At 41.9% G+C, this 16,888-nt stretch overlaps 1 protein-coding gene across 5 annotated transcripts in view; it reads right to left on the reverse strand.

The window, feature by feature from the left end:
- ANKRD13B (ankyrin repeat domain 13B) overlaps window positions 1-16,888 on the reverse strand; it is a 513,444-nt gene that overhangs the window by 124,805 nt on the left and 371,751 nt on the right. For all 5 annotated transcript variants that reach the window (XM_053706151.1, XM_053706149.1, XM_053706150.1 and 2 more), the window contains exon 4: window positions 11,239-11,284. In XM_053706151.1, coding sequence (XP_053562126.1) covers window positions 11,239-11,284 — 46 coding nt within the window. The remainder of the gene's footprint in view (window positions 1-11,238; window positions 11,285-16,888) is intronic.

Consider the following 16,888-nt stretch of genomic DNA (forward strand, 5'->3'; position numbering starts at 1 on the left):
GGGTTCAAACGGAACCCCCTGAAGAACTGAAAGAACTAAGTTGAGACTCCAAGGAGGAGTCAAAGGTTTGTAAACAGGCTTGATTCTAACCAGAGCCTGAACAAAGGCTTGAACCTCTGGCACAGCTGCCAGCTTTTTGTGAAGTAACACAGACAAGGCAGAAATCTGTCCCATCAAGGAACTTGCAGATAATCCGTTTTCCAATCCTTCTCGAAGGAAGGATAGAATCTTAGGAATCTTAACCTTGTCCCAAGGGAATCCTTTAGATTCACACCAACAGATATATTTTTTCCAAATTTTGTGGTAAATTTTTCTAGTTACAGGCTTTCTGGCCTGAACAAGAGTATCAATAACAGAATCTGAGAACCCTCGCATTGAGAAGATCAAGCGTTCAATCTCCAAGCAGTCAGCTGGAGTGGGACCAGATTCGGATGTTCGAACGGACCTTGAACAAGAAGGTCTCGTCTCAAAGGTAGCTTCCATGGTGGAGCCGATGACATATTCACCAGATCTGCATACCAAATCCTGCGTGGCCACGCAGGAGCTATCAAGATCACCGACGCCCTCTCCTGATTGATCCTGGCTACCAGCCTGGGGATGAGAGGGAACGGCGGGAATACATAAGCTAGTTTGAAGGGCCAAGGTGCTACTAGTGCATCTACTAGAGTCGCCTTGGGATCCCTGGATCTGGACCCGTAGCAAGGAACCTTGAAGTTCTGACGAGAGGCCATCAGATCCATGTCTGGAATGCCCCACAGTTGAGTGATTTGGGCAAAGATTTCCGGATGGAGTTCCCACTCCCCCGGATGCAATGTCTGACGACTCAGAAAATCCGCTTCCCAATTTTCCACTCCTGGGATGTGGATTGCAGACAGGTGGCAGGAGCGAGTCTCCGCCCATTGAATGATTTTGGTCACTTCTTCCATCGCCAGGGAACTCCTTGTTCCCCCCTGATGGTTGATGTACGCAACAGTTGTCATGTTGTCTGATTGAAACCGTATGAACTTGGCCCTCGCTAGCTGAGGCCAAGCCTTGAGAGCATTGAATATCGCTCTCAGTTCCAGAATATTTATCGGTAGAAGAGATTCTTCCCGAGACCAAAGACCCTGAGCTTTCAGGGATCCCCAGACCGCGCCCCAGCCCATCAGACTGGCGTCGGTCGTGACAATGACCCACTCTGGTCTGCGGGAGGTCACCCCTTGTGACAGGTTGTCCATGGACAGCCACCAACGGAGTGAGTCTCTGGTCCTCTGATTTACTTGTATCTTCGGAGACAAGTCTGTATAGTCCCCATTCCACTGACTGAGCATACACAGTTGTAATGGTCTCAGATGAACGCGCGCAAAAGGAACTATGTCCATTGCCGCTACCATCAAACCTATCACTTCCATGCACTGCGCTATGGAAGGAAGAGGAACGGAATGAAGTATCCGACAAGAGTTTAGAAGTTTTGTTTTTCTGGTCTCTGTCAGAAAAATCCTCATTTCTAAGGAGTCTATTATTGTTCCCAAGAAGGGAACTCTTGTCGACGGAGATAGAGAACTCTTTTCCACGTTCACTTTCCATTCGTGAGATCTGAGAAAGGCCAGGACTATGTCCGTGTGAGCCTTTGCTTGAGGAAGGGACGACGCTTGAATCAGAATGTCGTCCAAGTAAGGTACTACAGCAATGCCCCTTGGTCTTAGCACCGCCAGAAGGGACCCTAGTACCTTTGTGAAAATCCTTGGAGCAGTGGCTAATCCGAAAGGAAGCGCCACGAACTGGTAATGCTTGTCCAGGAATGCGAACCTTAGGAACCGATGATGTTCCTTATGGACAGGAATATGTAGATACGCATCCTTTAAATCCACCGTGGTCAAGAATTGACCTTCCTGGATGGAAGGATTGTTCGAATGGTTTCCATTTTGGACGATGGAACCTTGAGAAACTTGTTTAGGATCTTGAGATCTAAGATTGGTCTGAACGTTCCCTCTTTTTTGGGAACTACGAACAGATTGGAGTAGAACCCCATCCCTCGTTCTTTTAATGGAACAGGATGAATCACTTCCAGAAGAGAACCTTGGGAGACTATTTCTAGCGCCCAAGGATCCAGAACATCTCTTGCCCAAGCCTGAGTGAAGAGAGAGAGTCTGCCCCCCACCAAATCCGGTCCCGGATCGGGGGCCCGCATCTCATGCTGTCTTGGGAGCAGTGGCAGGGTTCTTGGCCTGCTTTCCTTTGTTCCAGCCTTGCATTGGTCTCCAGGCTGGATTGGCTTGAGAAGTATTACCCTCCTGCTTAGAGGACGTAGCACTTGGGGCTGGTCCGTTTCTGCGAAAGGGACGAAAAACAGAATTTATGTTTACCTGATAAATTACTTTCTCCAACGGTGTGTCCGGTCCACGGCGTCATCCTTACTTGTGGGATATTCTCTTCCCCAACAGGAAATGGCAAAGAGCCCAGCAAAGCTGGTCACATGATCCCTCCTAGGCTCCGCCTACCCCAGTCATTCGACCGACGTTAAGGAGGAATATTTGCATAGGAGAAACCATATGATACCGTGGTGACTGTAGTTAAAGAAAATAAATTATCAGACCTGATTAAAAAACCAGGGTGGGCCGTGGACCGGACACACCGTTGGAGAAAGTAATTTATCAGGTAAACATAAATTCTGTTTTCTCCAACATAGGTGTGTCCGGTCCACGGCGTCATCCTTACTTGTGGGAACCAATACCAAAGCTTTAGGACACGGATGAAGGGAGGGAGCAAATCAGGTCACCTAAATGGAAGGCACCACGGCTTGCAAAACCTTTCTCCCAAAAATAGCCTCAGAAGAAGCAAACGTATCAAACTTGTAAAATTTGGTAAAAGTGTGCAGTGAAGACCAAGTCGCTGCCCTACATATCTGATCAACAGAAGCCTCGTTCTTGAAGGCCCATGTGGAAGCCACAGCCCTAGTGGAATGAGCTGTGATTCTTTCAGGAGGCTGCCGTCCGGCAGTCTCGTAAGCCAATCTGATGATGCTTTTAATCCAAAAAGAGAGAGAGGTAGAAGTTGCTTTTTGACCTCTCCTTTTACCAGAATAAACAACAAACAAGGAAGATGTTTGTCTAAAATCCTTTGTAGCATCTAAATAGAATTTTAGAGCGCGAACAACATCCAAATTGTGCAACAAACGTTCCTTCTTCGAAACTGGTTTCGGACACAAAGAAGGCACGACTATCTCCTGGTTAATGTTTTTGTTAGAAACAACTTTTGGAAGAAAACCAGGTTTAGTACGTAAAACCACCTTATCTGCATGGAACACCAGATAAGGAGGAGAACACTGCAGAGCAGATAATTCTGAAACTCTTCTAGCAGAAGAAATTGCAACCAAAAACAAAACTTTCCAAGATAATAACTTAATATCAACGGAATGTAAGGGTTCAAACGGAACCCCCTGAAGAACTGAAAGAACTAAGTTGAGACTCCAAGGAGGAGTCAAAGGTTTGTAAACAGGCTTGATTCTAACCAGAGCCTGAACAAAGGCTTGAACATCTGGCACAGCTGCCAGCTTTTTGTGAAGTAACACAGACAAGGCAGAAATCTGTCCCTTCAAGGAACTTGCAGATAATCCTTTCTCCAATCCTTCTTGAAGAAAGGATAGAATCTTAGGAATCTTTACCTTGTCCCAAGGGAATCCTTTAGATTCACACCAACAGATATATTTTTTCCATATTTTGTGGTAAATTTTTCTAGTTACAGGCTTTCTGGCCTGAACAAGAGTATCAATAACAGAATCTGAGAACCCTCGTTTTGATAAGATCAAGCGTTCAATCTCCAAGCAGTCAGCTGGAGTGAGACCAGATTCGGATGTTCGAACGGACCTTGAACAAGAAGGTCTCGTCTCAAAGGTAGCTTCCATGGTGGAGCCAGATCTGCATACCAAGTCCTGCGTGGCCACGCAGGAGCTATCAAGATCACCGACGCCCTCTCCTGATTGATCCTGGCTACCAGCCTGGGGATGAGAGGAAATGGCGGGAATACATAAGCTAGTTTGAAGGTCCAAGGTGCTACTAGTGCATCTACTAGAGTCGCCTTGGGATCCCTGGATCTGGACCCGTAGCAAGGAACCTTGAAGTTCTGACGAGAGGCCATCAGATCCATGTCTGGAATGCCCCACAGTTGAGTAATTTGGGCAAAGATTTCCGGATGGAGTTCCCACTCCCCCGGATGTAATGTCTGACGACTCAGAAAATCCGCTTCCCAATTTTCCACTCCTGGGATGTGGATTGCAGACAGGTGGCAGGACTGAGTCTCTGCCCATTGAATGATTTTGGTCACTTCTTCCATCGCCAGGGAACTCCTTGTTCCCCCCTGATGGTTGATGTACGCAACAGTCGTCATGTTGTCTGATTGAAACCGTATGAACTTGGCCTTTGCTAGCTGAGGCCAAGCCTTGAGAGCATTGAATATCGCTCTCAGTTCCAGAATATTTATCGGTAGAAGAGATTCTTCCCGAGACCAAAGACCCTGAGCTTTCAGGGATCCCCAGACCGCGCCCCAGCCCATCAGACTGGCGTCGGTCGTGACAATGACCCACTCTGGTCTGCGGAAGGTCATCCCTTGTGACAGGTTGTCCAGGGACAGCCACCAACGGAGTGAGTCTCTGGTCCTCTGATTTACTTGTATCTTCGGAGACAAGTCTGTATAGTCCCCATTCCACTGACTGAGCATGCACAGTTGTAATGGTCTTAGATGAATGCGCGCAAAAGGAACTATGTCCATTGCCGCTACCATCAAACCTATTACTTCCATGCACTGCGCTATGGAAGGAAGAGGAACGGAATGAAGTGTTTGACAAGAGTTTAGAAGTTTTGTTTTTCTGGCCTCTGTCAGAAAAATCCTCATTTCTAAGGAGTCTATTATTGTTCCCAAGAAGGGAACCCTTGTCGACGGAGATAGAGAACTCTTTTCCACGTTCACTTTCCATCCGTGAGATCTGAGAAAGGCCAGGACTATGTCCGTGTGAGCCTTTGCTTGAGGAAGGGACGACGCTTGAATCAGAATGTCGTCCAAGTAAGGTACTACTGCAATGCCCCTTGGTCTTAGCACCGCTAGAAGGGACCCTAGTACCTTTGTGAAAATCCTTGGAGCAGTGGCTAATCCGAAAGGAAGCGCCACGAACTGGTAATGCTTGTCCAGGAATGCGAACCTTAGGAACCGATGATGTTCCTTGTGGATAGGAATATGTAGATACGCATCCTTTAAATCCACCGTGGTCATGAATTGACCTTCCTGGATGGAAGGAAGAATTGTTCGAATGGTTTCCATTTTGAACGATGGAACCTTGAGAAACTTGTTTAAGATCTTGAGATCTAAGATTGGTCTGAACGTTCCCTCTTTTTTGGGAACTATGAACAGATTGGAGTAGAACCCCATCCCTTGTTCTCCTAATGGAACAGGATGAATCACTCCCATTTTTAACAGGTCTTCTACACAATGTACGAATGCCTGTCTCTTTATGTGGTCTGAAGACAATTGAGACCTGTGGAACCTCCCCCTTGGGGGAAGCCCCTTGAATTCCAGAAGATAACCTTGGGAGACTATTTCTAGTGCCCAAGGATCCAGAACATCTCTTGCCCAAGCCTGAGCGAAGAGAGAGAGTCTGCCCCCCACCAGATCCGGTCCCGGATCGGGGGCCAACATTTCATGCTGTCTTGGTAGCAGTGGCAGGTTTCTTGGCCTGCTTTCCCTTGTTCCAGCCTTGCATTGGTCTCCAGGCTGGCTTGGCTTGAGAAGTATTACCCTCTTGCTTAGAGGACGTAGCACTTGGGGCTGGTCCGTTTCTACGAAAGGGACGAAAATTAGGTTTATTTTTTGCCTTGAAAGACCTATCCTGCGGAAGGGCGTGGCCCTTACCCCCAGTGATATCAGAGATAATTTCTTTCAAGTCAGGGCCAAACAGCGTTTTCCCCTTGAAAGGAATGTTAAGGAGTTTGTTCTTGGAAGACGCATCCGCTGACCAAGATTTCAACCAAAGCGCTCTACGCGCCACAATAGCAAACCCAGAATTCTTCGCCGCTAACCTAGCCAATTGCAAAGTGGCGTCTAGGGTGAAAGAATTAGCCAATTTGAGAGCACGGATTCTGTCCATAATCTCCTCATAAGGAGGAGAATCACTATCGATCGCCTTTACTAGCTCATCGAACCAGAAACACGCGGCTGTAGTGACAGGGACAATGCATGAAATTGGTTGTAGAAGGTAACCTTGCTGAACAAACATCTTTTTAAGCAAACCTTCTAATTTTTTATCCATAGGATCTTTGAAAGCACAACTATCTTCTATGGGTATAGTGGTGCGTTTGTTTAAAGTAGAAACCGCTCCCTCGACCTTGGGGACAGTCTGCCATAAGTCCTTTCTAGGGTCGACCATAGGAAACAATTTTTTAAATATGGGGGGAGGGACGAAAGGTATACCGGGCCTTTCCCATTCTTTATTTACAATGTCCGCCACCCGCTTGGGTATAGGAAAAGCTTCTGGGAGCCCCGGGACCTCTAGGAACTTGTCCATTTTACATAGTTTCTCTGGGATGATCAAATTCTCACAATCATCCAGAGTGGATAATACCTCCTTAAGCAGAGCGCGGAGATGTTCCAACTTAAATTTAAATGTAATCACATCGGGTTCAGCTTGTTGAGAAATTTTCCCTGAATCTGAAATTTCTCCCTCAGACAAAACCTCCCTGGCCCCCTCAGACTGGTGTAGGGGCATTTCAGAACCATTATCATCAGCGTCCTCATGCTCTTCAGTATCTAAAACAGAGCAGTCGCGCTTACGCTGATAAGTGGGCATTTTGGCTAAAATGTTTTTGATAGAATTATCCATTACAGCCGTTAATTGTTGCATAGTAAGGAGTATTGGCGCGCTAGATGTACTAGGGGCCTCCTGAGTGGGCAAGACTCGTGTAGACGAAGGAGGGAATGATGCAGTACCATGCTTACTCCCCTCACTTGAGGAATCATCTTGGGCATCATTTTCAGTGTCACATAAATCACATTTATTTAAATGAGAAGGAACCTTGGCTTCCCCACATTCAGAACACAGTCTATCTGGTAGTTCAGACATGTTAAACAGGCATAAACTTGATAACAAAGTACAAAAAACGTTTTAAAATAAAACCGTTACTGTCACTTTAAATTTTAAACTGAACACACTTTATTACTGCAATTGCGAAAAAGTATGAAGGAATTGTTCAAAATTCACCAAAATTTCACCACAGTGTCTTAAAGCCTTAAAAGTATTGCACACCAAATTTGGAAGCTTTAACCCTTAAAATAACGGAACCGGAGCCGTTTATAACTTTAACCCCTTTACAGTCCCTGGTATCTGCTTTGCTGAGACCCAACCAAGCCCAAAGGGGAATACGATACCAAATGACGCCTTCAGAAAGTCTTTTCTATGTATCAGAGCTCCTCACACATGCGACTGCATGTCATGCTTCTCAAAAACAAGTGCGCAATACCGGCGCGAAAATGAGGCTCTGCCTATGATTAGGGAAAGCCCCTAGAGAATAAGGTGTCTAAAACAGTGCCTGCCGATATTATTTAACAAAAATACCCAGATTAAATGATTCCTCAAGGCTAAATATGTGTAATATAAGAATCGATTTAGCCCAGAAAATGTCTACAGTCTTAATAAGCCCTTGTGAAGCCCTTATTTACTGTCTGAATAAAAATGGCTTACCGGATCCCATAGGGAAAATGACAGCTTCCAGCATTACATCGTCTTGTTAGAATGTGTCATACCTCAAGCAGCAAAAGACTGCTCACTGTTCCCCCAACTGAAGTTAATTCCTCTCAACAGTCCTGTGTGGAACAGCCATGGATTTTAGTAACGGTTGCTAAAATCATTTTCCTCATACAAACAGAAATCTTCATCTCTTTTCTGTTTCAGAGTAAATAGTACATACCAGCACTATTTTAAAATAACAAACTCTTGATTGAATAATAAAAACTACAGTTAAACACTAAAAAACTCTAAGCCATCTCCGTGGAGATGTTGCCTGTACAACGGCAAAGAGAATGACAGGGGTAGGCGGAGCCTAGGAGGGATCATGTGACCAGCTTTGCTGGGCTCTTTGCCATTTCCTGTTGGGGAAGAGAATATCCCACAAGTAAGGATGACGCCGTGGACCGGACACACCTATGTTGGAGAAATTAGGTTTATTTTTGGCCTTGAAAGACCTATCCTGAGGAAGGGCGTGGCCCTTGCCCCCAGTGATAACAGAGATAATCTCTTTCAAGTCAGGGCCAAACAGTGTTTTCCCCTTGAAAGGAATGTCGAGCAATTTGTTCTTGGAAGACGCATCCGCTGACCAAGATTTTAACCAAAGCGCTCTGCGCGCCACAATAGCAAACCCAGAATTTTTCGCCGCTAACCTAGCCAATTGCAAGGTGGCGTCTAGGGTGAAAGAATTAGCCAATTTAAGAGCACGAATTCTGTCCATAATCTCCTCATAAGAAGAAGAATTACTAATAATCGCCTTTTCTAGCTCATCGAACCAGAAACACGCGGCTGTAGTGACAGGGACAATGCATGCAATTGGTTGTAGAAGGTAACCTTGCTGAACAAACATCTTTTTTAGCAAACCTTCTAATTTTTTATCCATAGGATCTTGGAAAGCACAACTATCTTCTATGGGTATAGTGGTGCGCTTGTTTAGAGTAGAAACCGCCCCCTCGACCTTGGGGACTGTCTGCCATAAGTCCTTTCTGGGGTCGACTATAGGAAAAAAAATTTTAAATATGGGGGGAGGTACGAAAGGTATACCGGGCCTGTCCCATTCTTTATTAACAATGTACGCCACCCGCTTGGGTATAGGAAAAGCTTCGGGGGGCCCCGGGGCCTCTAGGAACTTGTCCATTTTACATAGTGTTTCTGGAATGACCAGATAATCACAATCATCCAAATTGGATAACACCTCCTTAAGCAGAGCGCGGAGATGTTCCAACTTAAATTTAAAAGTAATCACATCAGGTTCAGCTTGTTGAGAAATTTTTCCTGAATCTGAAATTTCTCCCTCAGACAAAACCTCCCTGGCCCCCTCAGACTGGTGTAGGGGCCCTTCAGAAACAATATCATCAGCGTCCTCATGCTCTTCAGTATTTTCTAAAACAGAGCAGTCGCGCTTTCGCTGATAAGTGGGCATATTGGCTAAAATGTTTTTGATAGAATTATCCATTACAGCCGTTAATTGTTGCATAGTAAGGAGTATTGGCGCGCTAGATGTACTAGGGGCCTCCTGTATGGGCAAGACTGGTGTAGACGAAGGAGGGGATGATGCAGTACCATGCTTACTCCCCTCACTTGAGGAATCATCTTGGGCATCATTTTTACTAAATTTTTTATGACATAAATCACATCTATTTAAATGAGAAGGAACCTTGGCTTCCCCACAGTCAGAACACAATCTATCTGGTAGTTCAGACATGTTAAACAGGCATAAACTTGATAACAAAGCACAAAAAACGTTTTAAAATAAAACCGTTACTGTCACTTTAAATTTTAAACTGAACACACTTTATTACTGCAATTGCGAAAAAGTATGAAGGAATTGTTCAAAATTCACCAAAATTTGACCACAGTGTCTTAAAGCCTTAAAAGTATTGCACACCAAATTTGGAAGCTTTAACCCTTAAAATAACGGAACCGGAGCCGTTTTTATATTTAACCCCTTTACAGTCCCTGGAATCTGCTTTGCTGAGACCCAACCAAGCCCAAAGGGGAATACGATACCAATGATGCCTTCAGAAAGACTTTTCTATGTATCAGAGCTCCACACACATGCAGCTGCATGTCATGCTGTTCTCAAAAACAAGTGCGCCATACCGGCGCGAAAATGAGGCTCTGACTATGATTAGGGAAAGCCCCTATATCTAAAACAGTGCCTGCCGATATTATTTTACAAAAAATACCCAGATTAAATGATTCCTCAAGGCTAAATATGTGTAAATATGATCGATTTAGCCTAGAAAATGTCTACAGTCTTAATAAGCCCTTGTGAAGCCCTTATTTACTGTCTGAATAAAAATGGCTTACCGGATCCCATAGGGAAAATGACAGCTTCCAGCATTACATCGTCTTGTTAGAATGTGTCATACCTCAAGCAGCAAAAGACTGCTCACTGTTCCCCCAACTGAAGTTAATTCCTCTCAACAGTCCTGTGTGGAACAGCCATGGATTTTAGTAACGGTTGCTAAAATCATTTTCCTCATACAAACAGAAATCTTCATCTCTTTTCTGTTTCAGAGTAAATAGTACATACCAGAACTATTTTAAAATAACAAACTCTTGATTGAATAATAAAAACTACAGTTAAACACTAAAAAACTCTAAGCCATCTCCGTGGAGATGTTGCCTGTACAACGGCAAAGAGAATGACTGGGGTAGGCGGAGCCTAGGAGGGATCATGTGACCAGCTTTGCTGGGCTCTTTGCCATTTCCTGTTGGGGAAGAGAATATCCCACAAGTAAGGATGACGCCGTGGACCGGACACACCTATGTTGGAGAAATATGATATTATAAGTAAATTAGGAAGTTGTTTAAAATTGTACGCTCTGTCTGGATTAAAAAAGAAAAAATGCTGGGTTTCATATCTCTTTAAATTGAACATCCCGGCTCTATATCACCCTGTACTAACCATTACTTATACATTGTTGTCTTTGTAGAGAGTGGGCTACTGTTTTGTAGCAATATACATACAAATAAATAAAATGTTATGGGGGTACATTGTTGGCTTACAGCAGTGATGGCTAACTTCCTAACACATAGGGGCCGCAGGTCAAAATTATAGCACCTTCAAGGGCCGTGTATAAATCTAGTCAGTAACACAGGGTCAGATTAGGGTAAGGTTACAGGACACCCTCTGTCTGCTGCTCTCCCTTCCAGAGGGCTGTTTTGAGTTGTGGCTGCTTTGTTTGCCCACCTACCAGACGTCCTCAAAGCACACGTTTAGTTCTGTCTCTATCTAGGGCCACAGCAAGAGACATTATTATTCGTTCTGCATTTCCCAGGGACCACATTTCAGAGGGCCACATGTGCTGCCCATATCTTACAATATACATATTCTATATAAACAATGGGACATAAAACAATGTATTTTAATAGTCACAGCAATGGGTTCAATTACAAACAAATAGCAAACCCTCTAAGTTGCATTAATGTTTAATTTCAGTTGATTTAAGTACAGTGCTTGTATATCCCTTCAATACACTTACCCCAGCTGGTAAATTCCCATTTCATCTCTACATAAAAGTCCTGTGCCTGAAAGCAGAAAATAGCAGCATGATATTAGCAAACAAAAAAAGAACATTTTACACAATGGCACAACACCTGGCACATGGCAAATTGCCTTATCAGGTATTAGTTAAAAGTGTATATGGGATATTTAAAGGATACACAGCATCCCCAAACTGATCAAGAGTAAGATAAATCCTCTTTTATTAAATGGTCTAGAAAATTTAGATGAATAAAAAATGGCATGAAAAATATAGCAAGGAAAGTTTCTTTACCGATCACTGTTGGGTTTGAGCCTTTATGAAATGATGCTGTAAACGTTCCCCAGTTTCATGCTATTTTTTGCAAGTGACTGTACTGAAAAAGTGCTCAGTGCAATGGCTTTAAAACCTAGATAAAATGACCTGTCTGCAACTGATCGTTAGCCCAAACAAAAAGGGATCATTCAGAAGTGATACATTAACTTTAATGCATGACTTTCAGCACAGAATGAGGGACTTTTTGTACCATTCTTTAAAACCTATGCATATTCATTTTTTAAAAAAACAACATATTTCACACTTACCTATTCCTATGACTTTATAGCAAGTCTGAAGCTGAATTGCCCCTTTTATGGAACACATACTCTGATAAAATAATACAGAATTCTTGAATCAGTGTACAGCAGACTACATACAATGTAGCTACGTCATGCATGTAATCTGACATTCACTAGCTGAAGCAATACTGTGCATAGTCTTTGGCAATAAGCAGCTGGGGTGTGCATTCTGTAGAAATTTAATAGATACTAAAGTCAAAGAGGCCTATTTAGCAAAGGTTTGTCGGACCTGATCCGACAGTGCGGATCAGGTCCGACAGACCTCGCTGAATGCGGAGAGCAATGCGCTCTCCGTATTCAGCATTGCACCAGCAGCTCCTGTGAGCTGCTGGTGCAAAGCCGCCCCCTGCAGATTCGCGGCCGCCAGCAGGGGGTGCCAATCAACTCAAATCCTACTCGATCGGGTTGAATTGCGGCGATGTCTGTCCGTCTCTTAAGAGCAGGCGGACAGGTTATGGAGCAGCAGTCTTTAGAGTTCATGGTAGCTATGTATATTCAGCTTGTGATTGGCTGATGGCTGTCACAATACCAAGGTATCAGGGAAAACGGACGTAACTAAAACTTGTAAAAAAAAATATTTATATGTTTTACTCATTTGAAATTCAGTATTATTGCATTGTCTTTTTATTATTCTTTTGTTGATTATGTAATTCTACTATATTTAATAATACTTTAAAAGGCACAGAAGAATGCATCTGGTATGCAAATCAGTGGATTTCCACTACAATTAAATGCATTCTTGAAATTAATTTGAATTTCAAAAATGCTTGTTTTGAGAGTTATCATGGCCACGTGTAAATCTGTGGCATACACACAACATTTACTAAGCAGGCATTTTAAGTGGGAATCGGTGCATATTCATACTGCAAGTCAGGTCATTTGCACATTAAAAGTTACCACACTAACTATTTAGCAGCTTAGATGCATTTACAGAAAGTGTTTCTTCACTGCTTTGGATTTCAGTTACACTTTAATGAATCTTTAATGGCTCAGACAATACAGCCACTGACTGCCTGTGCTGAACATGCCTCACTTATCTGCTAAATCAAGAGTCAGGAATTGGTTAATATTAAAAACGTAAACGTGCAAAACCAAACATTCATTTAAAAAGAAGTTGTTCATTCTTTTCGCACATGCGAGACTGTAAGTGATCCATTCAATTTAATTCATGACTTCTATGTCCCTTTAAAGAGCTTTGCATCTGATCTGAGATCTAACCACCTCCTTGTCTACCTCCCCCTTATTTTCATAGAGGACAGCTGCCGGCATCAAGCAAATTACTCTTGTGTTCTACTGTAACATAATCTAGCCATGAAAAACTTACATAAGGCAAATGTAATGATTTAACACAGTATGTATGCTAATTAATTAACAACACTCGTTAGTTGGTCAATCTGCAGCAATAAGTGTCTCCCGAGACATTAACTTAATGTGTGTTCCAATTCAATGTAGTAGCAGAATCAAGGGTAGCCCACTAGGGGACATAAATGTGTAAATTATTATAACAGATAATGGCTGTCATGTGAAATTGCATGTTTGAAGTAATTTATTTAAAAAAAATAAATAAAAAAAATGTAGATATAGTATAACAACAGAGAAAAAAGAATTAAATGAATTAAGAGTGCAGTGGAATGGTGCACTAACTCTTGTACATGAGCGGCTCTTTCACGTCGGAAGTAGCACTTATTACAGGTTGAAAGTAAACGTGTTTGGTCCAATGCAATTAAATTTAATGCACATTAGGATATTGCAAATTTAGAGCACTGGTTAACTGTTACGCTCGACTAAAAAGTGGCACAAAAAACATCAAAATTACATTGTACAGTACAGTTACACTCATAGTAACACTGTCTGATAAAAAATATTTTAAAAAATTGCAATAAAAAGTTATAAGGGCTCAAAGATATGAGGTCTCAGGTGTTAAAAAAAGGACTGCAAAGGGCTTTAACATAGAGATACATACATACACATTTCTAGATATCTATAGTATATATATATATATATATATATATATATTTATATTTATATCTATATGTTTAAACGTATGTACATATGTATTTATATGTGTATATATGTGTTTACAGACATATATATACACATATAAACACATAAATACATATGTATATATATAACTATATATGTACGTTTATTAGAGCCCTTTGTATTCAGAATAGCTGAAAATATGAAGAATCATTTTTACGCAATATTTATATTTAATAAACGTCTAGATTACGAGTTTTGCGGTATGAGTGAAAAAGCAGCGTTAAGGCTCTTTTTTCACTACCGCTGGTATTACGAGTCTTGCAGGTTTAGGTGTTCTGCACACTTTTTTGGCTGTAACGCAACGTAACTACAGCAGCTTTCAAAAAGTCCTTTTTCAATGGGACTTCCTTTGCGTCGGTATTACGAGTCTGCCTGGGAGGCCAAAAGGTGAGGGGTACAGCCTATAACTACAAGATCCATACCGTAAACTGAAAGTCAGTAGTAACATAAAACTCATAAATAAAGTGCTAAAAAGTACACTAACACCCATAAACTACCTATTAACCCCTAAACCGAGGCTCTCCCGCATCGCAAACACTAAAATAATTTTTTTGAGGGGAGCATTAGGGGGTGTGTGCACTACTGCATCATCACGCAACGTAAGCGGTGCGAAGCCAGGTGAGGTGGAGACAGAGTAGAGGTGGGGACGAAACTGCGTTAGCCGCTGAAGCTGGGATTTTTTTCGGTTCCCTGCAGCCGAAGGAGGGTTTGTTCAAACGGCAGGAGTTACCAGTGCTGTTACCTCCCGATCGGAGGGAAATGGAAGTTGAGTGCTGATGTGCGGCTCGCCGCACAGGTTGCAAGAGGAAGTGCATGAGAAGGGTCTAGGGGCTATTCTAACTTAAAGCCTCGACCAACGACGTGATTCCCTGGTGTCTTGGAGGTTGATATCACAGGATTGCCTCAGGTGGAGGTCTTCACCCCCTAAAGAAAAAGCTTCAAATCCTTTAGAGAGGTAGGAACTGTTGCTTTAATTTCACTACAGCTATGAACAGGAATGTAATCTCTCTGTTTCGCTGCTTAGCCCTGAGTTGACCTGCTGGAGATCTTGTAATTGCAGGCTTTTGAAGCTGTGTTTTGAACTCAAGTGGAATATTCTATTCTGCCTTATCTCCCTCAAACCCAGGTAATTGGTGTGGAAACTTTGTTTCTATATACCCCTAGTGCCTGCTTCTTACAGAAAATTACTGGGTCTTAAATAACAATATCTGGTGATTGGATACATATGGGATCTATTTCTATAAACCTGCTGAAAGCTGTATTATAGCAGTGGAGCAGGGCATAGGTGGTCAAGCGGAGTTGAAGCAGCTGCATAAAGCTTATGGATAAATATCTATCTCTATATCAAGTAAAAATGTCACCTAAACTGAATCAACTGGGAAAAAGGGTAGTAAATATGTTACCTCCCTGAATAAATCAATTGTGGAAGACAAAAATTCTGATACCTCTAATGCTGGTGAAATTGCAACTCATGATTCAGCCCTAATTAGTCCAAAAATAGAGGAGATCTATAAAAGAATGGACATAATATTGGAGGAATTAAAAATACTGGCACAGAGAATAAGAGAAACAGAGCAGAGAATTTCCAACTGTGAAGACACTCAAAGTGGTATGCAATCACAAATTGGATCTCTTTTAAAGCAAAATGCCATCTTGGCCAGTAAAATCGACGACATGGAAAACAGGTGAAGGCGCAATAACCTGCGCTTAATTGGAATTCCTGAATCTCTGAAGTTTCAAGAGTTGAAAATATTTGTGGAACAGTCTCTCCCTGTGCTATTAGGCTTGAACCTGGGGAAAAATATCTTTATAATTGAAAGAGTACATAGGCTGGGAAGAGAACGAGAGGAATCTTCACAGAATGATAGGAAACCAAGGCCTGTGATAGCAAAATTTTTAAATTTCCAAGGGAAGAATGAGATCTTAAGGGCCTATAGGAAACAGCAGTCCTTACAGTTTCAAGGAGCAAGAATCCTACTCTTTCAGGACTTCTCCACGGAAACTTTGTTGAAAAGGAAGCAATTCTCGGCTATGTGTACTCGTCTAGTTTCTGAAAATAGATTTTTCTCCTTGTTATATCCAGCCATGCTGAAGATAAAATCTGGTTCGGATTTTTTCTTCTTTGACTCACCCGAAGCGGCTCAAGTCTTGGAAAATGAGTCCCCTATCTTTTACTCACTCTACCTTTATCTATATACCAGCTCAACTCTTCCTAAAAAAATGATCATTCAGGAATATATTTTGAAATTAGGTAGAGAGAGAATACTGGAATTAGTAGGTTTTTCTGAGAGTCCTCGGTTCATGCTTGTGTGTGGGGGAGTGTTTTTTTTTTGTAAAGGGAACAGGATGAAAATATTTGACAATGCTATGGGCAATGAACAAGCATTGATGTTCTATATGGGATTTAATGACACTATTTATTAAATACGTTGAGTTATGTTTTTGAGAATAATTGTGATATTATTGGCTTATGCACTAAAAAGCCCATGGACAAGGGGTTATTTTGCACAAAATACGCATAAACACTAATGTTTTATATTGTAATTTATGATAAAATGTTTCTACACTATTTATTATTGTTGAATATATTTTTTTAAATTATTTTTTTTTATCTTTTTTTTTGGCAAGTGGTTATTGCACAGAATACAGATATCCATGTTTTATATTGGGTTTTTTTAACGATAGAATGTTATTATACTCTTTACTGTTGTTTAGCACTCTGAAGTTATGTATTTGAAGTTACGTATTTAAGAATAATTTTGATATTATTGGTTTATGCACTAAATAGCCTATGGGCAAGAGGTTACATTGCACAAAATATGCACAAGCACTAATGTTTTATACTGTACTTTATGATATAGTGAGATTGAATTACATACTGTTGTTAAATACATTAAGGTATGAGAGAATAAAAACTTTCCCTTTTTTTTTTTTTTTTTCTTTCCCAAAGGGAATTTGATGAAAATCTTGATAATGTCTAAGGGCAAGTA

The sequence above is a fragment of the Bombina bombina genome, chromosome 3 (genome assembly GCF_027579735.1).
Source record: "Bombina bombina isolate aBomBom1 chromosome 3, aBomBom1.pri, whole genome shotgun sequence".
Lineage (NCBI taxonomy): Eukaryota > Metazoa > Chordata > Amphibia > Anura > Bombinatoridae > Bombina > Bombina bombina.